Source organism: Equus caballus, chromosome 19 (assembly GCF_041296265.1).
Source record: "Equus caballus isolate H_3958 breed thoroughbred chromosome 19, TB-T2T, whole genome shotgun sequence".
NCBI classification, from domain to species: domain Eukaryota; kingdom Metazoa; phylum Chordata; class Mammalia; order Perissodactyla; family Equidae; genus Equus; species Equus caballus.
The window spans coordinates 4,724,267-4,752,191 of record NC_091702.1 but is presented as its reverse complement, the minus strand read 5'-3'; the positions used below and the strand labels follow the sequence as shown (position 1 = coordinate 4,752,191).

At 49.0% G+C, this 27,925-nt stretch overlaps 1 protein-coding gene across 3 annotated transcripts in view; it reads left to right on the top strand.

Annotated features, from left to right (window-relative positions):
• Positions 1-27,925, top strand: part of SCHIP1 (schwannomin interacting protein 1) — a 145,940-nt gene that overhangs the window by 8,442 nt on the left and 109,573 nt on the right. For 2 of the 3 annotated variants that reach the window (XM_070243040.1, XM_070243039.1), the window contains one exon: positions 21,629-22,336. In XM_070243040.1, the coding sequence (XP_070099141.1) occupies positions 21,647-22,336 (690 nt within the window). In that variant the 5' untranslated portion in view covers positions 21,629-21,646. Of the gene's footprint in view, positions 1-21,128; positions 21,428-21,628; positions 22,337-27,925 lie in introns of those variants that run through there. The other variant, XM_023623225.2, reaches the window with a different exon arrangement.

Genomic DNA, 27,925 nt, shown 5'->3' with positions numbered 1-27,925 from the left:
GCAGTGGTGTTATGGGCTTTCACAGCAGCCGGGAGCAGGTTCACCTAGATTTGCAGCTCTGTCACCGTCACAGCCTGCAAGACCTCACTTGTCCACTATGGGCCACAGCAGAGCTATGGGTATCTACTGCAGTCTGTGGTTAGCTCACCCAGCTGAGCTACTTCTGCCCCAGGGCCTTCCAGCCTTGTGATTGCTGGGAAGGGCCTCTCCACTAACCCTGCACAGAGGCTTTCCCTGCGGCTGCTGTGGGAGCTTGGATTTTCCCCCTGGCCCGTGGAGCAGGGTGGCTGGGGCCCCAACTTGCCCCCACCCACTCACACAGGATCACTGGGTGTCCCTTGCCCCCTCTGGGTCACTGCCAGAGTCCGTGAGTCAGAGGCGGCTGGTGGGCTGCTGCGCCGCCCGGGATCCTCTTGTCCCAGAGCCTCCCAGCGTTCTGAAAGCTGGGCAGGGCCTCTCTGCTAACGCTGAGTAGAGGCTTTGCCCGTGGCTGCTGTGGGGCTGTGGATATTCCCCCCAGGTTTCAAGGCAATTGCGGGGGCTTAGGTAGGGCTGTAGTCACCTGTTTCCACCGTCACTCTGCCGATGCGTGCATACGTCTGCCCTTGGTGCATGGCGATGCTATGAGCGTGTCCGCTGGAAGAAAGTTGCTTGCAGGTACTAGGCTGTCCGGGGTTCGGGGTCGGAGAGTTTTCACCTATCTCCCCCTCATCTTGGGGGGAAGTCTGTCCACCTTCCGATGTATAGCAACACGGGTCTCTCAGGCATCCTGAGATGCTGTGTGGATATCCTTTGTTGACTGATGAATGTCCAGTTAGTTGTAGATTCGAAGGGGGAGAGACAAAGAAAACTGCTCACTCTGCCCTGTTGCTGACGTCGAGAGTGGCTGTTTTTAACCACGCATGGGTGGGTCACCCCCCAGCCCTTCTTGTAGTGGTGGATTGAAACTGCCTCGGTCTGGTGTTGAGAGTCCACACTTGGCCTTTTAAAGTGGCTGTGGGACTGTGAGCTAGTCCCTTTCTGTGTCTGAGCCTCAGTTCTACGGTTTGCATACCGGGATGATAATGCTACCCACGCACATGGTTGTGGGAAAGGCAGGACAGGACGGTTGGCCATGGAGACGCTCAATAATTGTGTTGGAGCGGAACGCCTGATGGTATCTGACAATCCTTGTACTTTAATAGTAAGATACTGGCCTTAGATCTTGTCCACACCCTTCCGAACAATCTCAAGTGGGAGTTTGTGTCTAAGGATGTGTAAATGAAATGTTTAATGAACATCTATGTTTCCAATTAGGTAGAACCCAAGGGAAGTGGGTGCTGAGGCGAACAGATCTACTGCAGGTGTTAACCCTGGAAACAGGCTTAAAATCGGCTGGTCGCACAGGGCTTCGGATCCATGTTCTTTAAAAATATTTTTTTACTTTTGACCCCATGGGAAGATCTTCTGTGTCTGGTACCCTGGTAGGAAGAGCTGGCAGGGGGAAAGCAAGTGGTCTCAACTGAGCACGTGGAGTAGAGGAATCGTGGTGAGGTTGACCCTCCTGAACCCCTTCTCCCTGCCCACCACTATTCAGCCTAAGCTTGTCAGATGCAATTCATCCGTGAAATCAGCAAGCTGGAGAAGCTTGAAGAAGCGTCTAGACCAGCTTTTTGCCTTCAGTCACAGCTGCACTCGAAACAATCCCGAACAATGGCCGCCTGCTTCTGCGCAGGGAAGGAGCCTGCGAGGTTCCCTCTGTTGTCCACTGCACTGGGGCTGTGTCTGGGGAGTTCTCCCTCCACCTAACCTTTGATACCAGCCCATTTCCTTTCAGTGTGCTCTGGGGCTGTCTGTCACATTGTAGCAAACTGCTCTCGGGCCTGGACGGCCACAGCCTCTGTGAGGGCAGCACTCCTTGCCCTCTCTGATTAATCACCAGGGGAGCAGACACCGTCTCCCCAGACTCGGTCTCTTCTGTTCTCCCTCCCACTCCCTCTCTCTAGTGCAGTGATTCCCAAACCAGAGAGAGTGTGCATCCGAATTCCCTGGAAGGTTTGTGAACACATGCAATGCTAGGACCTGTGCCCAGAATTTCCGATCTGTAGGTCTGGACTGGGGCCTGAATAACTGCAGTTTGTAACAAGTTCACAGCTGGCCTGGGAACCACACCTTGGGAACCACTCCTCCAGTTCAATATAAATCTCCTCTAGGCTCCAGTAACGTGCACCTCCTCTACCTTCCAAGATAATGCCACCTCCATTCTTGGAGTGAAACAGAGCCTTCTCCTCACCAGTTAAACGCTACTATTTATTGAATTCTGATTGTACCAAGCACAGTGCTAAACACTCCACACGTGTTATTAGTAATTTTCCCAATAACCTGGCAAGTTTGGATCATGAAACAAACACAAAGAGGGTGGGCAAGGAGGACCTCACAAATTACAATGAGCAGATGTGGATCCAAACTCAGATTTACCTGGAAAGACTTGTTCTTTCCGGCATTCTAGGGCTGGCAAATAGATCGGAACTTGTATGTCAACTCTGGTTCTGGGTGGCAGCCTGGAGCCCTTGGTGGAGGAGTCCCAGGGGGAAGGGACTCAGCAGGAGGGAGTTCCGGAACTGGCACGCTGCACCTGTTGGGGTGGGGGAGTGCTGAGCGGCCGCTGGCTGCACTGTATTTGCCGGCCTCACACTACGCCTTGTTCATGGGTCAGTTTTTTTAGCTACTAGAAGCAGATGAGGGGTGGATATTAAATTCGTTCCATAGGGAACAATAAAACTTGTTTCCTTTCTCCTCCCCTTCTGTGAAGGATGAATCTAAGTGTTTGAGCCTAGATTTGAGAAGGTATAATAACTGTAAAGTCAAAGGAAATGCACCTGGTATATAGGTAGCAGTAACCACTGTGGACATTTAGCCTTAAAGTGGTGGGGACAAGAGAATTGTGTTAACTGTAGTCTCAGTGTGTTCTGTGTCTTCTGCTGTGACCTCTCCCATGGGTTGCCTTATACTGAAATGATCCACTGTGACTTCATAAGGAGGCAATGACATTTCCAGTGTTGGTCCTCCCTCTGTCACCAATATTCAGTGTGGGATTTGTTATGTTTAATGTCTCAGTGCTTTTTCTGAAAAATGAGTTTGATAATGCTTTTCTGCTTCTTCCTAACATTTATTATATATGTGATTAAATAACATATAACTTTATGGTATCTGTTATTCGATCAACGAATATTTATAAAAAACACGTCCCAGGCACTGGAGAGAAAGCAGCAAAGGAAACAGCCTGCTCTCCTGGAGCTGACATTCTCGAGGGGAGGCAGACACAGACAGTAACAAACCCAAAAGCGAGTTGTGTAGAGTGGTGTGTGCATGGTGACAGAGTGACTCTGTGTGTGTGTGTGTGTGTGTGTGTGTTGCTATTTCAGGTGAGGTGGTCAGGGAAGGCCTCTCTGAGGAGGTGACATTTAAGCTAAGACTTGAATGTGGAAAAGGAGCCAAACATAGCTAGTGTGCAATTGGAGCAGCCCAGGCAGGGAAGACAGCCCGTGTGAAGACCCTGAAGTTGAAAGAGGACAGGGGCCAGATCCCAGGGGGCTAGGAGGGGTTTTTAGCTGGGAGTGATGCGACCCCCCACCCCTGCCTGGAGGGTGTTGGAAGATGTGCAGGTGGTGATTTGGAGGTAAAATACTGGGGTTGAGGACAGAGCACTATTGGCTTTTAGTGGGCAGGACCAGGGATCCAAACATCTTCGTTGCTTTGGGTGGACCCCCAGAGAAGACATGTTCTGCTCATCGGCTCCAGCAGGTGCTGTCTCTACCGAGACATCCGAGGACCCCGGGCCAGGCTCAGAAGTTTGGATCTTATCTGAAGCAGAGAGAAGCTCTTGGAGAGTTGGAAGCTTTAAAAGATGATCTTTGAAAGATCACCTTGGCTGCTGAGTGGACAGAGACTTATAAGGGACATAGGTGGAGGCAGGGAGGTTCCCCGGAGCTGTTTGGGAAGTGCAACGGGGAGGCGATGGGGGCCCGGCAGGGGGAACAGTGGCGATTTAAGAAGTGTTTTTACCTTCAAGAAGAAGCCTGTTAGATGAATATAAAATGCTGTTTCCCTTGACACCCTTCTGTTTATCTTTTTTCTTCTTGAGAGATTTTTCAGTTTCAGAATCCGCTGGTTTCCTCTGTATTCATTTAATAGTATCTTTGCGGCACCAAATTACCGCACACCTTGCTCTTTCAAATACAAGCCCTTATCCTCTTGCTCTTTCACCTTGCAGATCGTGTGCAAATTCTTCCTAGCTCAGGAAGGCAATCTATTTGATCTGGGCTTGTAAAAAGAGATGAAATTCCAGGTGCTCCTTGAATAAGAATATGTGATTTCTCTCTCTGAAGGGTCAATAGGACTTAGCTTACATACATCATTTTACAAAGCTGGTGCCTAATCACATGAGTAACAGGGACCAAGTCTATGTTTTTTCTGCTGAAAGAGGAACGTTAAGTGAACATCAAAATCCCTTGACGAGATTGCAGGCATTTGAGTACTGGAGCACGACAGCCTTGCAAATAGTTTCCAGGTGCGTCAGCTCCTCCCCTACAAAGGCAATTCAGCTTCCACAAACTTAGAGAACCCCCCTCACTGCTGTCCCCTTCTCCCTGCTCATCGCCGTCTCTTCTCACTGTACCCCCACTGCAAGTGGCCCCCAGACTGCCCTCGGAGTGTCCCTGTAAGGGATCCACAAAGCGACAATGTGTGACAATGCAGAAGAACCCAGTCCTCACATACCTGGGGGGAGGAGTATCCTGGACCCCAGGATGAGCTGAAGGGGGTCGCAGGAGAAGAGAGAGGTGGCAGCTGGCATCAGGCCATCCTGCATTGGAATGGTTCCACTGAGTGTGGCAGCCAGGAGGTGGGTCTTCCCACCAGAATCTTGTGTCCTGAGAGCAGAGGGGGCAGCCCCCAAAGCAACACTGGGGACTGGATGCGGGGCAGGCAGAGCAGCCCACCTCAGCCTCCAGCTGGAGCTGGTGGAGTCAGGTACCCACCAACCCACAGCCTGCCTCCAGCTGAGGATGAGACTGAAGCAGAGAAACAGGAAGCAGATAGGGACATCCCCCAAACCAAATGAAATTCTTTAAACCCATCACCCGATCTATATAAGCCAAGCTGCCAGGGATTAAAAAAGGAAGCGGTCTCACTCAGCTGTAAAAACCAAGGAAGAGGAAACTCTGCCTTCATTCCTAGGCCCAGTGTGGTCCTGCACGAGGCCAGCCACTCCACTGCCTGGCTACAAGAGGGGGAAGCCAGAGTCGGTCCTAGAAAGGAAAGAGCAAAGGTTTTACATTAGCAAATCCTGTCCCAGCTTCCAACTACCATGTGAGTCTGGGCAAGGCCACCTCCTTGGGCTTTGGAAATAGACGTGATGAGGAGTTCTTTGGGACTCTGACAGCTCTGAGGCCGCCCTGCATGATTTAGCTCAAGACCTTCACTGCTCCCCAAAAGTCTCTCGCAAACCAAACCTCACCCAACTCCTGTTTCTCTCTCTTGCTCTGAATTAATAACTCTCCTCATGCTGTGCCCAGTGGCCCCTGGAAACGCTCCCACCTGCCACCTAGAACACCACCACTTTTCTTTCTTTCTTGGCGTCTCTCTCCCTCTGCCAGCCCTCATGCTCCCCTGAAAGGAGGCGCTGATATCAGTTTGTTCCTTGAATTCCCAGTGTTTGGTGCTGGACTGACGCTCATTCGATGTTCAGTAAGTGTTTCTGGTTGAATTAATAGGGAGGGTACAAAAGAGGGAAGAATGAGCCCAAGCCAATTCAAAGCTCAAGAGCTTTTGCTTAAAACCATATATTTTGCCCATAAGATCCTGGACCTCTTAGAATTAAAAAGAGAGAGAGAGAAAGGGGATTTTAGATATTATAGCAATAATTTTCAGACATCACAGCTTCTAATGTCCTGTGTCTCCACTGAGATGCACCAGTTTCACAGGAGTTTAGAAATACAAGAATTTTACCTAGCCTTTATAGAGTGTCTTATATTTGTAAAGAACTAGTATAAAATTGCAGAGTAGAAATTTCCAGATCCCTTACTCCATGACTTCATGCCTCTTTAAGCTGTCCCCAGAAAATAAAACCCAAATCAGAAAGTTTAAAACTGCCTGCATGTTGTCTTCATAGCTTTGACCCTTTCACTTATTTAGAATTCGTAACCACCATGGCCTCATAATTAGAATTGCTAAAGAATGTTGGGAAGGACATATGGGATAAAACCCCTGGCCTGTCTAGCCCAAATGGGAGAGCTTTGCGGGTGTGGTGATGGGAAGAGGGAGGGAGCTGGTACTCAGAGCAGAGGTGGCCCTGAATATAACAAACTCAAGCCTGGTCCAGTTCCAGGAGTTTGGTGCGAGGGGGCTGTCAAAACTATTGGGCAGTGGCCAGATGTGTGATGAGTTTCGACCTAATCAGGGAGGATCAGGCATGAGTGATTCCAGCCTCAGGAAAGGAGTCAAAAGAAAAGGGAAACGCTGTTGATTATGCGTCTTCCTGGCCCCAGGCCCTCTGCTGAGTGGATGCTGACACTGGAGCCCCCTCAGGGCTGGGCAGGAAGACGCTATCCCCAAGTGTAGAATCGCCAGTGGTGTCCCCAAGAGATACTGAGTGAGAGTTTCTTCCAAGACATCGTCCACAAGACAAGCAGGAACGAACACCCCCAACTTCATCAGGGGGATGTGCTATGAATGGTTCCTCCACACGGTTTCCTAAGCCCTGTTTGTGACTCGACTCGCCGGCGTCAGGAACTCAATTATTGGTAATTTCCTGTCCTTTGTGTAAAGAAGCAAGTCCCTTTGGCCCTTATTAGCACTGTCCTGGGACCAGGGGAAGAGACCACTGTGAAACCAGGATACAACTACAGATTTAACAACAGTAATAAACCTTATTCAAGCAAAAAGAGCAGGTTTGGGTAAGCTCCATAGGGTGTTATCTGAGAGCGCTCAAGGGCAAGGCGCTGGGCGCGAGGGGAGACTTGATCACAAGGGCACCAGGCCTTACATTTGCTGTGACGCTGGGAGCTGCTGTCCAGGGCACACTTGCCTGAGGAGCTGGCATCAGTTTAAAGGCCCACAGGGTTCCAGGCCAAAAGAAGTGGGTGTGGAGCAGCTCACCTAACCTCTCAACAGCACGTTCTAGACAACTAGAAGGAAAGCCAAGAGGCTGAGCGAAATTTTAGGATAATGTTGGGGGGTCGGAGGGACACGCAGAGAGGGAAATGTAATCTGGGTGGGTCATCCGGGGCGTCAAAGGCCCAGAACAGTCTGACTTCAAATGGAGAAGTGGGGGTGCATTTGATCATTCTTCAATCTGCGCATACGTGCTTTGATACCTTACTTTGTATGTATATGTTTTTAAATAAAAAGATACATTTAACTCCCTCCAAAAAATAAAGACCCAGTGTCTGAAAGAAACTGGTCAAGAGCTTAAAAAAGTTGCCAAAATAAGGCCAGTAAGACCTTAAGTGAAAATTTAAAACATAAACCATAAAACCAACACAGACCCTCTCCCCCACAACTCCCCTACCCATCCCAACCCCCCACCCCCCACCCCCGCCCAGCTCTCTGCCTTCACTGGTAAACATTTCTGCTGACTGGAAAATGCTTTGTGGGAGTGAGAGCGCTAGAACTCATCTGTGAATTACGTCCTTTCTGCCCGACTCCCAGCCTGCCCGCCAAGGCAGGCCTGATTAGGATATTTCTTTTCTGAAGTTGAAAGGTTAGAGAAACGCCTACTCTCTGGAAGCTGGTGCTTCCAAACAAGGCAGCCACGGGACGGGAGTCTGCTTCCCGGCAGCAGGTGTTCAGTGGGGCTGCCGTGTGGCCGCGCCCCTGAGCACCTTGGCCTGCTTTTCCCTGCACAGATCTGTGTCCTCGGCTCTCATCATGCTTTGTGCATCTGTTCAATGTTTCTTATTTTGCTTCACTCTTTACATGCCTCAAATACCTCACTTTTTCCTGAGCCCTTGCTTAGCCACGTTCACTGTATTTGGTTCCTTTGATCTTTCTGTTAAAATCAATCTCTCTCTAATTATTTTCTGCTACGCTTCTTTGAACCCCTTCCAGTTGCCTGCATTCCTCAAGGAGCCAGGTGTTTAATAAAGAATCCGGATGAGGTTCAGGCAGAATCAGGTAGATGCAGCTGCTTACCCCCAGGTCACTTGTGGCCTCCTCTTTAAGCAGCAGAGATGGTTTACTGAAGGCACGTGACATTCCAGAGACTGAATGGTGCCCTACGCATGGCAAGTGCTCAGTAAGTAAGTACGGAATGCACGGATTAATCAGGATCTCTTTTAAATGAGCAAGACCATATTCTAACTTACGCACTTTTTAAAAATATGTGTACATTTTTAATAGTAAAACAGATACCCTTTCACACATCAGAACATTGGGAGTGGATTAGAATTGCCCCCTCCACCTCTCCCCAATTCCATTCCTTTCTTTTCTTCCCAGAGAAAATAATTCCCCTGAATTTTATGTCTATTACTGATTTTTTCTTTATATTTTTGCCATCAATATGCATTTTTAAATAATATGTTTTTTAGTTTTGCCTGTTTTTGTATTTTCTAGAAATGAAACCATAGTGTATATATACTTTTATGACTTTTTTTATGGAGGTAAAATTTGTATACAACATTACGTAAGTTTCAGGTGTACAACATTGTAGTTCAACATCTGTATACACTACAAAGTAATCCCCCAAAAGCCTACTCACCATCCATCACCCTACAGCTGACCCCTTTCACCCTTTTCGCCCACCCCTACTCCCCTTCCCCTTTGGTAACCGCCGATCTGTTCTCTGTATCTATGAGTTTGTTTTTGTTTTGTTTGTTCATTTGTTTTGTTTTCTTAGACTCCACATATGAGTAAAATCATGCAATATTTGGCTTTCTCCATCTGACTTCTTTCACTTAGCACCCTCTAGGTCCATCCATGTTGTTGCAAATGGCAAGATTTCATCATTTTTTATAGCTAAGTAATATTCGATTGTGTATATATACCACATTCTTCTTTAGCCATTTGTCCCTTGATGGGCACCTAGGTTGTTTCCAAGTCTTGGCTATTGTGAATAATGCTGCGATGAACAGAGGGGTGCCTATATCTTTTTCAGTTATTGATTTCATGTTCTTTGGATAAATACCCAGTAGTAGAATAGCTGGATCATATGGTATTTCTATTTCTAATTTTAAGAGAAATCTCCATACTGTTTTTCCACACTGGCTGCAACAGTTTGCGTTCCCAGGCGGTATATGAAGGTTCCCTTTTCTCTGCATCCTCTCCAACACTAGTTAACTCTTGTCGTCTTGATGATAGCCATTCTAATGGGTGTGAGGTGATATCTCATTGTGGTTTTGATTTGCATTTCCCTAATAATTAGTGATGTTGAACATCTTTTCATGTGCCTGTTGGCCACATGTATATCTTCTTTGGAAAAATGTCGAAGTTCATGGGTCTATTTGTTAATAGGGTTGTTTTTTGTTGTTGAGTTCTTTATGTCTTTTAGAGATTAACCCCTTTGTTGGATATATCATTTACACTATCTTCTTCCATTCTATTCTAACTTACATTAATTTGTTTCCCCTGCCCACCCTCAGGCCAGGTCTCTTTCTGCTTTCCCGTTATTCTTTCCAGTCTCATAGTTATTTCAAGGCATGTTGCTTTAAAAATGTGTAAACTACAACATCAAATTACATTTCCTTTTGTTTCCTGATCCTATATTTAACCTCATTGGTTTAATTCATGCCATGTGATTTTTGCTGGTAACCTTGTTTACCAGATTAGCATTATTTATAAATTATTCTATTTCACCCCTTTCCCAAATAACATCATTATTTTATGCACTATCAAGAATAAGAGACATTGCCAATTATGATTGCAAGATGCCATTGATTTGAAACCACATGTCAATTTCAGAGGTATTAAAATTATTTTTAAAAGTGTCAAAATTGATGAAATGCAGTATATTTTCACTTCACTTCTATTTTAGCAGATAATATTTAGATTCCATTTATCATAATGATAGAAAGTTTCTTTTTTGAATGAATTTAATTTAAAAATGAGTTGGTTTAAAGAAAAATATTACATACTAGAGGAAGAATATATGGCAAAATCCTGGAGGTAGTTGCCCAGTGACTTGGCCTAACTGCTGCTTGGCCCCCCTGCCAGCTCAGCACCCTGCACCGCCCTCCGCCCTCCGCCCTCTGCCCTCTGCCCTCTGCCCTCCAGCACTCGGCCCAGATCCCACCTGAGGCCGAGCTTCGCTCCACCCCTGAGCACGCCAGAGGAGTTTGGGCAATTATGCCTCTGCTCAGGTTGAAGAATGTGGCTATAACTCACAGAAGTCATTTTATGAGAGTGAAAACAAATTCCTAGCAGATAGAGTCATTATAGGTATTGGAATAATCAGGGCTTGTCTCTATTTAAATAACAGCATACTCAGAGGTTTCTGTTTTGTTTTGTTTTTAACCTGTTCTCCAAGAAGTAAAGAGGGAAAAAGAGCATCTTAGTCTCTGTTGCGGGGTAATTTATTTACTAATAATGGCTAACTAAACACTAAACACTTAGTTTCAATGATTATCAAACCAAAGAGTGGTCTACTTTGTTTTTCATAATAGATTTACCAATTGAAAATAAATATGAATGACTTGAAGCACGATGTATTTCATTGAGAAAGTACAGAAGTGGTTAATTTCCCACTTGCAGAATGGGGCAAGTGAAGAGAGAACCACTTTAGATGGACTCGGGATCAACTGTGCAGTTTCCTTTGGGAGAATGTGGTGCTTCCGCACACCTTCTCCCTAGCCTTGCGGTGGCTGCGTTCATCACGCTTGCAGCTCCCTCCCTGTGCTGGTCCAGTCCTGGGCTGCTGGGCACTGGGCACAACATCCCCTGTGAGCCCTGCAGAGCCCTGACTTGCCCGGTGCTTGCCCTTGCATGCTAGTGTGAGTCGTGAACCAGAGGCAATCAGCAGGTCACGTGTCACATGGGCTCTGCTGACTGCAAGGGGCCTGCTTTGCAAACTCAACTTGGATGCTTTTACTGTAGGTGTACTGGAGAAGATACATTGAACACATACATCCTAATAAAGGTATTTTTCAGAGTCAGCAAATACTTACATCATATTAAGCATCAATGAACCTATTACAGTATGATAAAATGGGAAGGTCTTGGAAGATTATTTATAAGATATTAGTTATTAGTGTAATTTTAAAAATATAATCAGTAAGAATTAGCAAAATTGATAATATTGGAGATGCAGCTGTTTCCCTTGCTAGTACTGATAATACTAGCAATCATTCTATGTAGTAACGTCAGTTGAAAGCTCACCCTCTTCCATGTTCTTTGTTTATCCTTAGGAGTGTTTCTTTATCAGATCATTGCTGCATATTTTATCAGAGCTATTTCCTAGTATTCATAAAAGTTATTTGCATCATACACTAAAATTTGAAATTTATTCACAGATGAGAATAAACTGTGAGAGTAAGCGGGCCCAGTACCCTTTTTCCAAGCAGATGTCGAGGTCAGCAGGGCACACGTCCTCAGGAAGCAGACTCACTGGGCCTCCGTGTTTTGGGTCCGTTCCCCAGAAGCAGAGCCTGAGGCGGGGATCTGAGGGCAAACCTGTGAGGAAGTGGGAGAAGCAAGGCCGGGAGGGGGAGTGACGGGTAGGATGTGGGTCAGAGGGTCTGTCCTCCGCCTGGGGCAGGTGAGGGATGCATTCACCACAGCAGGTAGCTGTGAGCTGCAAGCTTAGTCACAGCCGCCGGGTGGTGGGTGTGGCAGCCAGGAGCAGGGGTGTCCTGGGGGCTCAAACAGCACTTAGGACATTTGGTGACGCGGGGGGACGATAATGGGGGACGGGGACAGGTTGTGGCACGAACAAGTGAACAGATTCTGGTATAGAACAACAGCATTCCCTCAAAATACCAAAAACTAAGACTATGGAAGAAATATGAAAAGGTTCTTCATTTTACAAATAAATAAAGTTTCCTTTAGCTTCTGCTCTTAGGTAAAAATACTAACTTCTTGACATGTTTGCATAGGATCGATCTTCTATTAAAAATATATGAACTTAAAAAAAAAGCGTTGCTCATTTTAGACTTTTTTCATTTATTCTGTTTCCTGTTAAAAATAGATCCAAACTGGTTCTAGAACCCTAATAACTGAAGATGTGCCCAGCTACAATCTCAGCACTACGTTGGCTCTTGTGAGAAGGTAGCCATGCGCTCCCCTTGTGCGTCCCCCTTTGGTCAGGCGCAGCAGACCGTGGCCTGCGAGCTGAATCCGGCCTGCTGCCTTTTTGTGTGGCCTGTGAGCTAACAGTTTTTACATTTTTAAAGGGTTGCTTAAAAAAAACAATGTGAACAGAAACTGTATGACCCACAAAGCCAAAAAGATTTACTATTTAGCCCTTTACAGAAAAAGTTTGCTGTCTCTGTTTCAGTCCGTTACGACGCCAAACTTTCTTCAGAAGTGTCCTGACTCAATCTATATTTTGAAAGAAAATCCGATATTCAAAAACTTCAAATAGTAACTGATTTATGGAACCATAAAATTACTTGTTTTATAAAAGACTTCATCAGAATTTATATAAATTCTAGCTCATCTGAACAATTATTTTTAATGGAATTCTTCAGCAAATTCAGAACCATTCATCTTAAGTAAAATAAATATGCATAATTTGTTCCCTGTTTCATAAAAAGGTTACCACGTATTTTGTGATTATTGTAAAGAAATTGAAAAAAACAAATAGATACAAAGGTAAGACTTCACCAGCAATCTTACCACCTGCAGTTGACCACGCTGACACTTGGCCACGTCTTTCTCTAGGCATATTACCATCTAATTTTCTAACATGTGGATCACGTTGTATGTGTAATAGTGTACCCTCTTTTATTCATTTAATGTTATAATTTTCAAAAGCATCTCATTTGATTGCATTTATTCCACAGAATGAATGTCACAATTTATTTAAACATCTTCCTATTTTTTGACATTTAGGTTGAAGCTAATTTTTCACTATTGTAAATGCCACAATGGGCATCTTTTTGTCTGAATCTAGATCCTCGTTTCTGTTTCCTTAGGCTAGATTTTAAGAGTAACTATTGTCTCCTGGCCCCATTCTGTTCCTTGTCTTCCTTACAAACACATTCTTCTCCTAGATCTACAGATGATGGAGTTCCTCAGGCTAGAAACGTGGCCTTCTCTTCTCGCTCTCTGTATCTGTCTCCAGAAGATGCCACCTGTACCCAAGATTTCAAATACCATCCATGTGCTGTGGCTCCCATCTTTACATCTCTAGCCCCAGATTGCTCTGCTAAGCTCCAGACCTGCATATCCAAATGCCTACTTGTCATCTCCACTTTCATGCCTTACACCATCTCAAATAGATGTCCAAAACCGATTCAATATTTGCCCTCCTTCTCTCCCCTACCAAAACCCCTTCCTCCTTATTGCCCATTTCAGGAAAGAGACATCATCATTCCACTAAGTTGCTTATGATATGAACCTGGAGACCATCAGTGACATCTCTCTTCCCCTCGCCACCCCCATCTATTCAGTCACCAGATCCTGCTGATTCTGCCATCTAAATATGTCTTTAATATTGATATTTCTCTCCATCTCCCCAACCGCCACCTAAGGCCCACTATGTTTGCACTAAGGACAACTGTGTTTGCTTCCTAATTGGTCTTTCTGCATCCGTTCTTGCCCTGCTCTGTCCTGCTGTCCCCTTTGCATGGAAAAAGTTTCTAAAAATGTCAACCTGCTTTTACAACTCTTAAGTGGCTATTAGGATAAAGACTGTAATGTTATCCCCTCCGCATCCTTCCACCTCATCTCAGCACTTTTCTGTGTACTCTCTTGCTCCAACCTAGTGGTTTCCTTTTAGCTACTCGACAGTGCTAAGCTTCTTCCAGCCTCAAAACCTTTGATGTTTGGAGGTTCACCGTGTTCCCGCAGCCTGTAACACCCGTCCTCCCTCTTCAGCAGACGCTCCCTTGCCTGATCTCTCCCCCAGCACACACACTACCTGACGCTCTCCCAGCATCACGTGACTCTACTTTGTGGGTACTTATTACAACTTGCCATCTGCACTGGTGTGTATTTTTTCTCTGAAATGTCTGTTTTACCCCTAGACCAAAGGTCCATTTGGGGCACCTGGTGCTTGTCCCTCTCACCACTACATCCCCCAGAGCCTGGCATCGAGTGGGTGCTCAATAAATATTTGTGGAATTAGTAACAGGTCATGGGGTGTAATCTTTGTAAAGACATTTAAAACATATTATCACATAGTATTCCAGAAAGTTTGTATCCACCAATTTATAACCCCAGCGGTGAGTGTCCTTTGGTCACACTGTTCCTGACACTATTACAGTTTAAAATAATTTTTAAATATTTTTACAGGCAAAATGTTACCTCATTATTATTGAAATTCCATTTCTTTGATTACTAGTGAAGTTGGACGTTTTTCACAAATTGATAGCCTCTTATGTATCTTCTGTGGTTTTTAAATTCAGGACATACTGTTTTTATTGGACCATTTTTGTTGGGATATTTTGGGAGCTTGTTTGGATTGTCTTTCTACCTGTAAAACAACACTCCAAAACCCACTTCACTTCATTTGCAGGTTTGGGTGGATTTGGGAAATACTGTTCCCCCAGGTGTATGTTTGGTCATGGGTGACTGCCCCCTACCTTGGGTGACCATATATCTCATCATATAAACGGAGACACTGCTGAGGGTAAAGGAGGGCACCAGGACGACAGGCATAAAGCAGGACCGTCCTGCACAAACTGAGATGTGCGGTCTCCCCACTCATTTTCATGCTGACTTAGAACTCTGGTTATCCAGAGCTGGGAGCAGAGGTCCCAGTGGTGATCCAAGGACAAATTGGGGATAAACCTGTCTTTTGTTCTGAATTTTACTATGGATGCCCTTGTGCTGTGCTGTTCAGGGACTCAGTGACTCACCCTGGAATTCCTTGTCGCCCACGCTGCGTCCTTCCCTCGTGAGCTCACCCGGCTGACCCGTGGAGGCATCTGACCGCTTCACGAGCCCTCCCGCCACAGTAAGGCAGGGGCCCAAACTGCTGCAGGGACTTCCCTGCCCGTGAAGGCGGTGCAGTCAGAGGCAGAGCCCCTCCACAGGCGCCTGCGTCCTCACCATCTCATGTGTCCCTCCTCCCTGCGTGGCGCTGACAACGCCAGCAGCTATTTTCTGATTTTATAATGCTTCCAAAGTCATGTCAAGAAGTGCCCAGAACAGCTTTCACTTCCCAGAGCATCCTGCAAGGAGGTTCCTCTCTGACGAGCGTTGCCCCTCCGAGTAAAAGGCCTGCGGCCTCTGAGGCGCTGAGCCCATCCGGTCCTGGGTCACGTGCAGCGGGGCTCGTGCCACCCCAGTGCTCCTGCAGTGCGTCCATCCACACCCCTTCCCAGCTTCTCCTAAACGGCCTTTTATGGAATCCATGCCCTTCAATGAAGCGCAAAGAGTAAATTCAGAGTTCTTTACAGACTTGTTTGTCAGCGCCATCCAGCCTGAAGTATGACTTTTTTAGGAAAAGAACAGCAGCCTTCCTCTTCCAGTCTTGTCAATAGAGAACAAAGTTCCTACCAGCGGAATTCCCAGTCGAGCCTCTGTGCCCTGCTGTGCACTGACCACCTCCAGGGGTGCCCTGGGCATCGCCATCCAGGCGAATCGTGCCACGCGGTGTCTCCTGCAGGGACCTGTGGCGCAGTTCACAGACCCCTGCACTGCACAGGGCACAGTCTGTGTGGCCACGTGCTGGGGTCCTCGCTGGCACCTTCTGTGTGGCCTTCTCCGATAAGGATCTGTCCCTTTGCTGCAGGAAGAGTTGCTTCAGCCCCCAACGCTGCACTCTCCAGGAGATCCCTCGTCAAACATGCGCTTGCCCAGCTGCGGTGAGCTGTCGCCTGTCAGGCCAAGTGTCCTGGTTTCAGGTTTGGAAAATAGGTCATTGCCACTATCTTCTAAGGGCTGAGTTTTGCCTGGATTTTGCCATTTCATTTTTATTGAGGAAAACAAATGCAATCTATGGTTTTCTAGAGAATCAAACCTTCAAGATATAAATGTTTTTTAAGGGATTTTTTTTCATCAAAGTATAGGTCTATAAGTGAATGAAAGAAAAAATTATTTTAGGGCATATAGGATGCAGCTCCCAAATTTCTACACGTACAGACTCACCAGTTAGGACGGGCCCCCCGCTCTACAGGAGTAAAGGAGAAACAGCACGCGGTTACCCCGCCTGCAGGAGACACGCCTCGGTTTTGAATGAGTGGAAGACCCAACGTTACCTCCCCCACTAAGGAAAGTGGTGAAACCATTCAGAGACATCTTTATACCATATTTCCCGTAGTTTCTAGGATGAAATCCAAAGGGCCTTTAAGCTAGAAGAAGCCTTTTAGTTCATTCACTTAGACATTCATTCAATTCCTTCTTACTCTTTGCTGAACACCGCGATCATGCAGTCCAGCCCCTTCCTGAGGAAACTGAGGTCAGAGAGTTGGTCAGAGGCAGGGCTGGACGCAAAGCCACACGTTCCTTCGCCCACAGTGCTGCTAAACTTTCCCATGTAGTTACATCAGGGGGAACGGGAGATGAAATAGGAGAGCGTCTGGGTACTGCATGCGACCTGCTGGTGATTCATGTAATAAAGATGAAATGGTTCGCCAGCCATTTCTTTATTATTCTAAATGTCACCACTTAGAGAGGGTTCAGCATTAGGGCTAATAATTTTAGAATTAATTTGGGAATTTTGCAAATAAATCTTTTTCCCACTTATTCATACTCTTTATGATTTAAATACTTCATCATGTCTTTTCTCAAATGTTGCCTTTACAGATTAAAATCCTATAAATCGCATTGACCCCTAAGGAACACGACCTTAACCCTGCTCTTTGAGAATTATTCCAGACAGTTTCCTATCCGTGACAAAGTGAATATCCATCTCATGGTGGCCACCTTCTTAAAGGACTTGTTTTGGGGGGAACTTAAGGCATGAGTTTATGTAGTTCACAACAGTGTGAAATTCCTTTCCTGAGGTGTCTCTACACTTCCTTTACACAATTCAATCTCCCAGCTTGCTGAGTATTGCTGGACTTGGTGACAGCTGAGGAGGTAGCACATGTGAGCAGAGGGGAACAGCTGCTCTTGCCAGCTGCCGCCCTCTCCACATGGACAGAAGTACTGCCCAGGGAGCCTCTGCAGGCTGGGAGACTGAGACCCATCTGAGGTTGCTGCAAGGAGACCCTTTCTGACATCTTTGCTTGGTAAATTCATCTATATGCATCTGGACCAAGGAGTACGGAGCTTTTAGCTGAGTGACCAACAGCAAGGATTCCAAAGCCAAACTCCCTGGCTTCAAATCCTGGCTCTGCCACCCAGCATTCCAGCTTCATGACATTGGGCAAGTTACTTAACCTTACTGCCTTCAGCTTGCTCACTTATAAATGGGGATGCTCATTTCTTCACAGGACTTTTGAGGATTAAATGAACTAAGTGTTATTATTAATAATTCTAGCAACAAATATCAGTGAAGCTCCTATTCCATTCCAGTTACCATGAACAAGATAGGAATGGCTCCTCCCTTCCCAGACTTTGGGGTATTTTTTCACACTGGGAGCCCTGACCCATTTAAGGGTTGTGAAGTCAATGGCAAAGTGTGATCAGATTTTATTCAAATAAATTAGGATGGAATTTTACGAAATAAGAGTTTTATGAAACTTTAAAATATTTTTATATATATCTGTGGCCTGGGTCTTGATATAAAACGAATTTCTTGAGTCTGGTAGAGAAGATAAGCAATTGAACAGCAACCTCGTATGGTGTGTGTAATAAATGCAGTGAGTGTCATGGGAGCAGGAGAAAGTCACCAGATCCACTTAGGACAGGCAGAGGGAATCTGGGAAGCCTTCCAGGAGGAAGTGACATTTAACCTGAGACTTACAGGATGAGTAGAAGTTCCTTTAAGGGCAAGGAGGAGCCCTGGGAGTTCTAATGAAGTCAGGAGAGACTTGCTCAGATTTGCACTTAGACGCCAGTTGCATGTGGAGAGTGGCAGAGAGAGCAGGAGACTTCCTCAGATTTGCACTTAGACGCCCTGGTTGCATGTGGAGAATGGCAGAGAGAGCAGGAGACTTCCTCAGATTTGCACTTAGACGCCCTGGTTGCATGTGGAGAATGGCAGAGAGAGCAGGAGACTGTTGAGCAGCCTCAGGACGCGGCAGTCCAGACTGGGTGGGAACAGTGGACATTCAAGAGGGACAGGACTTGGTGATGGACGGGGGAAGGTGTTGGCCTGGGATGACAGCCACTCGCCTCACATCTCTGATGTCTAATTTACAAAGGTTGCAGGGCACAAATCTAAGTCTGTCGGGCCCAAGCCTCTAAGTTGGAGCCACCGTCCTGTAAACAGGAAGACAGGAGCTTTCCATCATTTTGCAGATCATATCTCTCTCCTGCTGGATGTGTCTGTAGACTGTCGCCGGCCTAGGAGTTGGCAGAGCTTCCTGTTCCAGAGTGGGACGGTTCTTGGCAGGAGATGGAAAGCTGGAGACAGGATGGAAACTGGGCTAGCCAGGCACCTTGCGTGAAGAGAAAAGACAAAGGCAACCTGGTACTTTCCCATCTGATCCAGAATATCTGGTCACAAAATAATTTACTAGGACACATAATTCAAAGATGTTTCCATTTGGCTTTGAAATGCCCTGCATTTTTGGCAGTGGATTTGCCTTGCCACATGTTTTTCTAAGGCCGTATTTTGCATTCCCTGAACACAGACCATCTGGGCAGCAGGGGATGAGCCGGGCCCAGGAGGGAGTCGCGTTGGGAGGCTGAGGAAGGAGGACCTAACGTTTAAATACTGTCCGGAGACCGCCATTCCCTGTGCCCAGCGCAGCTGCTCGCCGGTCTGCCTGCGTCCTGCAGAGCAGGGGGCCTTCTGGGCCCTAGGCCATGTCTCATGGTGACCTGGAAAGCAGCTCTCTAGCTCCCAGCACACAGTGCTTCCTACCCACATCTCTGACGGTTCACAGGCCACCTCCACCTCAGAGGGGCAGCTAGCTGACCCAGGGCTTCTCAGCAACCTCGAAATCAAACCATACTTGGAACACAAGGCAGGCTGCTTACAGATGTTCCTGTAAACGACATTTTAGGTTATAATCAGCACTGTTTTACAGAAGAGCTGTAAACAGGCCTGCTCAGGCCCCTGTTCCTGCCATTCGTAAGATGCCGCTTCAGAGGAGGCACAAGATTAGCTTCTCTTCCCCAGCTCGGGCCACCGAGGAGAGAGAGAGTTGTACTTGCCTGAAATCACTTAAACAAAGGGTCTTTGCGCCAAGCCCCGATTGGGACCTAGAAGAAATGTCAGCCTGGCGGCCACTCCCTACTCAAGAATTCCAAGCATTCCAAGGGTGCCAGGCCAGAGTGGCGGCGGTCCAGGCTGGGATCCACTGGGAATAATTGGTAGCAGGTCCTGATCTACAAGTTCAGAAAAACTGGTTTTCCCCAATCTGTTGTAAAATTAAATGTTGCTTTTCTTTTTTTTAATTTTCCAGCTTTGTTGAGTTATAACTGACATATAAAATTGTAAGACACTTAAAGTGTACAACGTGATGATGTGATACACATATACATTGTGAAAGGAGTCCCCCGTGAGTTAGCACATCCATCACCTCACAGACTGGTCTTTTGTGTGCGTGCGAGAACATTTAAGTTTTAAATGCTGTTGTTTGTAATCACCAGAGAAGAGGGCATTTCCTAGTTTCCCAGTTCTTACAGGTCAGCATGGTTCGCTCACAGGAAATTCTTAATCCTTGAAAGGTGATCTGTGGGACCAAGTAGGTGGGGAGTGGTTAGGTTCCTGTGCTCTGCTTTGGTGGCCCCTTCGCATGTGGGGGTGCCCACCTACACACCGCTCATCAAGCCAGGCTCTGGTGGCATCCCACATACAAAACAGAAGAGTGGCACGAATGTTAGCTCAGGGACAAGCTTCCTCAATAAAAAAAAAGAAACAAGAGAAAGATTGGCAACAGCTATTAGCTCAAGGCCAATCTTCCTCACCAAAAAAGAAACATAAAAACGGTGCTCTGTGACCCATCTACACCTTATAAGTGTTGGTTTCTTTTATTTCATGGAACCTTGTTCCTAATACGATGAGCTGCCAAACTCAGGCAGCCAGTGTGTTTTGAAAAACCCAGCATAGGTTTCTTTGACTCAGTTTCCTGAAAAATTTAACGGAAGCAAAGCCAGCGAATGTGCCAGGACCATGGCACCCGATATCCACCTCTTCCCTTCTTTTAACGCCTCCTGGATTAGAGCTGGCCAAAGGGGACTGTGGAGCCTTGTCCAAACGTTTAGAACAGATTCTCCACCACCAGGCCAGGTATCAGTCCCACCGCACGCTGACCCTCCATTCCCCACGACTCTTCGAGGTCGTCCTCGGCGAGCAGCCAGGAGGGGAGAAACGTGAGCTCCAGCAACAGGTTCCACCCCCAGCCTGAACTTGGAGGGGACCCGGCCAGGCGACCGGAGCCGGGGGTGGGGCGGCGGCAGCGGCGACAGTGCGCGACCACGGAGCGGGCGTCACGCAGGCCCCCACGTGGGCTTGTGTCTGTGCGCGGGGGGGCTCCTCCCCGGTCACTCGGGGACTTCTGCGGGCGTTAGGGGGCGCCGAGCCGCGCTGGCGGTGCGGGGAGGCGCGGCGGGGACGAGCCCGCGGAGAGGGCTTGGGGCGCGCCCAGGAAATGCGAGCTTCGCGGGGAAGCCACCCCCTGCCCGGGGCGCCGCCCCTGCCGCCGGGCCGGCTCTGCGCGCGGGCGGCCGCGCCCCCTCCCTCAGGCCTCCGCCCGGGCCTCCGCCGAGATCCCCCCTCAGCCCGCAGCCGCGGGGCCGGGGCGAGCGGACGGCGCCGCGCCCGGCAGCCTCTGGGCATGCTCGGTGGCGGGACCAGCTCCGCCGGGCGGGCGCGCCCTCCTCCCCCGGGCCGGCGGGGCACCCGCCCGGCGGAGCCGAGAGCCTTCCGGCGGGCGGCGGAGGGGCGGGCGGGGGCGCAGCGAGCCCTGCGAGCCGCGGCGGGGCCTCAGGAAGTCAGGCTCGGCACGCCCGCGAGCCGGCTCCCGCCGCCGGGGGCGGGCGGGCGGGCGGGGGGTGGTCTCGGCGCCGCGAGCGAGGGGCGAAATTAGTAGCCGCCCACCCTCCCGTCGGTCCCCGCCCCCAGAGAATTAGAATTCTCCGGGAAAGTGTCTGGTTCCCGGAGAATCCTTGGGGCGGGGTGCAGGGGCGCGCCCGGCGCAAAATGGTTAAAACAAAGTCCACGCGCGCCCCGGGGCCCCGCGTCTGGAAAGTGTGCGCGCTGGTGGCTGGCCCCCCCCTTGCTAATTTGAGGGTTAGTTCCCGGGGGGCAGTCTGGTGTGGTAGGGGAGGGCGGCGGGCTAAGGGCAGCCCAGGCTGGTGCCGGCTCCGCTCCCAGGCCTCCTGGGGGCGCATCCCGGGCCAGGCGGGCGCGGGGCCCCGGCCGGGGCGTTCGCGGGGGGCGGGCGCCGGACAGGTCTGCCCGGCGGCTCACTCTCTTTGCCTCCTCCCCCAGGATTACCGAGAGGATGGGATGGATCTAGGCAGTGACGCCGGCAGCAGCAGCAGCAGCAGTAGCCGCGCCAGTTCGCAGTCCAACTCCACCAAAGTGACCCCTTGCTCCGAGTGCAAATCCTCGTCGTCGCCGGGGGGCAGCCTGGACTTGGTGTCTGCCCTGGAGGACTATGAGGAGCCCTTCCCGGTCTACCAGAAGAAGGTGATTGATGAGTGGGCGCCGGAGGAGGACGAAGAGGAGGAGGAGGACGACGGCGACGACCCTGACCGGCGAGGGTACCGGGATGACCGCTGTCCGGCCCGGGAGCCGGGGGACGTGAGCGCCAGGACCTGCAGCGGCGGCGGCGGCGGCGGGGGCAGGAGCGCCACCGCCGCCATGCCACCCCCGGTGCCCAACGGCAACCTCCACCCGCACGACCCCCAGGACCTCAGGCACAATGGCAACGTGGTGGTGGCCGGCCGGCCGAGCAGTTCCCGGGGCCCCCGCCGGGCGACCCAGAAGCCCCAGCCGGCAGGGGGCCGGCGCGGCGGCCCAGGCCCGGCAGCGGGGGGCCTCTGCCTCCAGCCCACGGACGGCGGGACGTGCGTCCCAGAGGAGCCCCCGGTGCCTCCTATGGACTGGGAGGCGCTAGAGAAGCATCTGGCTGGACTGCAGTTCCGGGAGCAGGAGGTGCGGAACCAGGGCCAGGCAAGGACCAACTCCACCTCCGTAAGTTGGCCGGGGTGCGTGCCCACGCGCGCACACACACGTACACACCCCGCGCGCAGCCCACACGCGCTTTCCCCGCGCGCCCGCCTGCGACCCCCTTCATCCTCCCCCAGGGGCCGGGCCGGGCCGGAGAGCCTGTCTGTCTCCTGCTCCCCTGGCGTAAGGTTGCTCAGTCTGGGAGCTGTCTGGGTTTGCAGGATGGGCGGGGGGGCCGCCAGAAGGCAGTGGAAAGTCGGGTGAGTGGAACCGGCGTCTCATTTTAATGGAATTACTGATGGAGGCGAGGTTGTGAGTCACTTGCCTGAAAATAAATCCGAGATTTTGGCACTGAAGGCAGTGCCTGCGGGTGATATTTCAAGTCGTCATGGTTGTGGCTTTGTCAGCCGTGGTGGGTCTCCCTTCGTTGCCACTGATGTCTCGCCCGTATATAGGCTGTCCCTGTGCACAGGCAGCGCTCGCCCGCCCACACCTCCGGTTTGGCAGCAGGGTTTGCTCCATCTCGCTTTTACGCGGATGCTGCTTAATTTGAGTGGGTTGACCGCCCTCCCCTAAGACTTTCTACCTGTTGTTGCCCCGGGGGAACGGGGTGAATTGACCTGCTGGGGTGGGGGAGGGGTTCTCGCCTCTGTCGCCTGACTCTCCCTCTGTGGCGAGTCCCTCCTTATTATGATGAGGAGCCACTTCAGTTCCTTACCGGAGGCTACTGCCTCATCTCGGGAAGTCCGGAGGGAGGGTGCTGGGGCGGAAAAGAGAGGGAAGGAAGGAGGCCGCGTCTGTGACGAGCAGCTCTGGCAGGCTCTCGCTTGTCTCAACATCTCTTTTGCTCCTGTGAGGAGAGCAGATAAAGAATTAAAGGTATCAAGAAGGGAGCTCGCCTGTTTATCACTGTTTTGAGATGAAGCAACAGTTGTAATCTGAAATCATTAATGATGTCCGTAAATGGGGCTGAAGGGCACAGTCTGGACCAGCTGCTCTCTGTCCGTGTGGCCGTGTGTGAAATGCTTGCTTGCAGGGGTAATTTTTCGGCTCCAGGGCCCGGTGGCTACTGGAAATTGGGTGCATGCACTTCTGACTTCTGGGGCCAGGACGGTAGGTGCATTTCACAGAGAAGTTGGCACCGTTTCTGTCACAGCGAGCCCTTGGCTGACAGAGCCCACTGGTTAGTGCCCCTTGAGAAACTACCTGTTAAATTAACACACTCGTGTTAATCCCAGCTGTTTACCTTGGCCGCTAGCGGACAGGGCCTCTTTCCATTGCACTGTCTCTGGTACCTTCCAGTAGACAACATCCTTTTCCCACTGAGTACTTGAGAAAAATAGCAGATTGAGTTCCCTGCTTAAACAGTGACTTGAAGATAAACGAGTTTCGTTTACTATTGTATGGCATTTATACATCCCAGGAAAATGTAACAATTGGATATACTAGCAAAGTTAGGGTCTGACGGTGACAACGAGCTCCATTATGGAGAAGTTCCTAACAGTGCTGTTGAGCGCCCGTCTGCTCTGTGTGAGCTGCTGCGAGGTGCGCTGCACGAGTTGCGGTTGTACATCTGCCACGTGGGACTGGCGTTCCAGTGAGGGAGGAGGGGGCAGGCTGACACCCTGTAGGAACCTGAAATCTGGCAGCCCCCCAACACACACCCCCTTCTCTTCTTGTTATGGTGAAGACTTTGTGACCCTGTCCTTCCTGGGCCATCTTTGAAACCAAAGGTGTCTCCTCGCCTCGTGAACCGTGTGCGTTGGCTTCCTTTCCCCGCCCAGCCCCCCTGAAGATGTCTCCTCTGGGCATCTCCTCCATCAGCCACACAGAGGAATTGGGTCCCACTGCTTCAAGGCAGGAATGTGGACAGAAAAAAGGGAGAGAGGAAGGTGGCCTTTGAGACTGTTTCATATTGAAGTTTTCCATGTTTTGGTTCCTCTTTGAACAGAACTCGTAGCCAATGTTGGTTTAGAATACTGTTTTTCAAACTATAAGTTACCCATGAAATCACATTGGCGTTAAAAAAAGTTGAATGTAGTACAGTGCCTTGCAGATAGTTGCAATAAACTTGGCTTTCTAAACTTGTGTTTCGTTTTTATGTATGCACTAGGTCACAATGTAAGATTTCTTTCTCACTGTGAGTGACTGTCATAAAAGTTTGGAAAACACTGCATTACATCCTGCTCACTCTTGCCTGGAATATGTGGGAGAATTTATAACCATGAGGACAGAATAACAAAGGAGTTGTGTAGAAGAGAAAGGCTGTCTTGAAGGAGTAGTTCAGATCAAATATTTTTGCTACTCTTTAAAAAGTTATGTGTAAATACATTTAAATGGAATTAATGCATATTACTGGGAGGGGGGGTCTAAAATGAAAAAGAGGGTCTGGGAAGAGAACCAAATCTTATTCCTACTTCAGGGCTTTGTCCATGCTGTTACTATGCTTGGAATGAAGGGGCTGCCTCCTTCTCGTCATTCCACTCTCCTCAACTCTCGCCTCCTCAGAGAGGCCGTCCCTGACACACTCCTTAGAGTGAAGTCAGCGCTCCACCCCTGCCCAGGCCCTCCGTGTGTATTTTCAGTGCTTGTCACTGCCTGACTGTGTCTTGTTGGGTCCTCCTCCACTTTCAGTTTCTCTGGAATCTAATTGGACTGTGGAAGGCTTGCTGTCTTAGAGCCTGCGACAGTGCCTGGCAGGTAGTAGGGTCTCAGATAACCAATGAATGGTTTCTAAGGCCCACACACCCAGACCTAAGCCACCTCTCTCATTTTACAGTTGAGGAAACTGAGGCCCAGAGAGGTGAAGTGATTTGCCTAAGGTGCCAGCAAGAAACCTACAAAAGGGGTTTTGTCCTTTCTTCTAACACCAGACTAGGTTTTTTCCTCCTTTTAATGCTTAAGATAACTTGAAATAAAAGGAAAGGAAAGAGCTCCCACGTCCCTGAAATAGCATAAAGGGCCTCCCGATGGCTGGTGCTCTCTTATACTTCCTTAGCATGAAGGACAGAAGTCACCTGGGAAATGATCCAGATCCCCGTGCTGACAAGCCTCTTCCCACAGACAGGGTTTGGTTTGGTTCGAATGGAATGACGTTGAGTTCTGCTGAGTAAAACTGTGGCAGACTTCAGGCTTCCCGGCTCCCTGTCCGTTGCGCCTCTCTTCTCCTGCAGCGATGCACTCAGGGAAGGACTGAGGGCTCAGAATGGGTTGACCGTCAGCCGTCCATAACCAGGGAAGATTTAAAGGCAAATTTAAAAACACACAACATTAGGATGGGATTGAAAACCTAGGGCTGACCTTTTCTTTGTGAAAGGTTTAAGCAGCCCATCTGTCCCTTCGTGCCAGTGGAGGGCATGAGTTTGGATGCTGCTAGGAACCGCCATTGGTGCAGGGCCTGGAGGACCGAGGAGTCCTGAAGGTCACTCTGGTAACCTGACTTCCTGCCGTCTTCTCAGAGCTGCTGCCCCGTGGCAACCTGCATCCCAGCCCACCTTGCACCTTGATGTGGAGCCTTGGTGCAGGTTCCTCTGTCCCACTGCCTTATCACCAGTGGCTCAGTGTGCCTGCCACCAACGTCTGACATCTGTGGTGATGGGGAGAGGTTCAACCCAACAGCCAGATCTGCTCCCAGAAGTGCCCCCTCCAGGTGGCCGGCCCCCCACTGGTCTGGTATACAGGTGTTCCTCGCAGTTCCGTCCTGGTCGCCTCCCGTGTGGGAGCGCTCCAGGATCACACACAGTTGAGAAGGAAAGGCCAGTCTTGGGCATTGGTGCCTTTGATGTCAGAGTTAGAGCCAGTGTGGCTACATGGTCTGCAGCCCAGGACACAGAGGGGAGCGTGCTCTGTGTGGTATGCAGTTATCGCTCATTCCTGTGAGTTAGAGAAGACTACGTGACACTGAAAATCTTTTTTTCTTAACCATAACCAGAAATTACCAGGGCTGGATGGATTCTGTGCTTGAGCCTTTGACCTTGAAATGTTTAGTGCCGTCATTGCCTGCTTTTCTAGTTTATGCTGATTTTTAACAACGGCAAGGGCTGCTCTACCTATTAGTATGTACTCAAGACCTGAAAGAAGTATGGTTGGGTTTAAAAAATTAGACTGCAGGTAAACCACAAGTTCTGAGGCTGTGTGTGCATGTAAGTTACCATCAGACGGTTCACCCTCTGGTGGAACAGTCTTTTGAAAACGTCGTAGTTTGATTAAACGAGATCTTTGCCTAGCAATTGGTTTGCACATCGTGCTCCTTTAAAGCATCCTAAGGAAAATCTTCAGGGTGCATATCTGGAAAACAGATGCAGATATCCTCATCAGACATTCGTTGGGCTCTTTGAACATCTCACCCTCATTATCATGGTACCTTCCTCCCTCCCTCTCTGCTCCGCCCACACTTTCAGTTCCAGATCCTTGCCTGGCGGGTCACTCTCACTCGGGAAGACCCAGTGGGAGCCCTTTGCTCAGTAGCAGGTCCAGATGCTATGTCCACGAAACCGCCCAGCACCTGCTTCTCCAGGCCCGCCCTGATTCAGGGCCCACCTCCTAGGGAAGCTGTACCCGCTCGGCTCGGCCCCGCACAGCCTCCCTTCTGAACTTCCTACTCCACTATGTGCCGCTTCCTCATGCTTAGGTTTAAAGGCTTTCAAGTTCTGAGTGTCTTCATGTTCGTTATCACATTTGATCTTCATGATGCCTGACAATTGGACAAGGCAGTTATTATTCTCAGTTTAGAGATGAGAAGACTGAGGCCCAGCAAGGGTCGGGGACCTGCCTGATGTCTCCCCTGGCAGAACTCAGACCAGACCTGTCAGGTTCTGACTCTTGCTGCAGCCTCTCTCAGTGACATTGTCTTGTATTCTCAATTATCTTTTCCTGGGTATGTCTGTTTTCTACCCAGGCATTTTAAATGCCTCCGCCCCTCTCAAACACATACATAATATAGGCTCAGGCACTGCCTGAGAAATAGGTATTTGATGAGTGCTTGTTATCTGGTTGGTGACATTGTTTTGTCCCACTCTTTCTGTTAAGTTTTTAAATTTACCCAAAGCTGCTACACTGTGAACTTTCTTGTTAGTGCTGACAATAGTAATTCCAGGTCCTTTCTTAAAGGCTTATCTGTGACATTACATTTGCATTTTAAAATAGAAGTATTTTACTCCCGGACCTCTGCACCTAAAGACATGGACGGTTTTGTTTTCCTACTTTTGAAATTCCGTCCTAAGTATTTTAACAAGAAGGCTTTTCAAATGCTTCTCTTTAGCTGCTTTCTGCTCCTTGAGCTGTTCGGACAGATGACACTTTATACTGTGAGTGACTGAGAGGTTATTTTGCACACAACTTCTGTAGAAATTCAAGTGTCAATTATGAAATTGGGGATTTTTAATAGAAAAGTAACAGGATTTTAAAAGGTAGGAAGGATCTGAGAGGTCATCTCATCAAATCCTTACCATTTTCAAAGGGGGAGATAGGTCTGTGGAGATTAAATGTCTTCACCCGACTTTCTCAGCCCAGCCTGACCCAGCCTCAAGTCACCTGCCTCGCAAGTCCCACTTTTAATGCCAAGAAAAGATTAGAAAGAAAGGTAGCCCAGACATAGTCTCCGTTAGGACATCA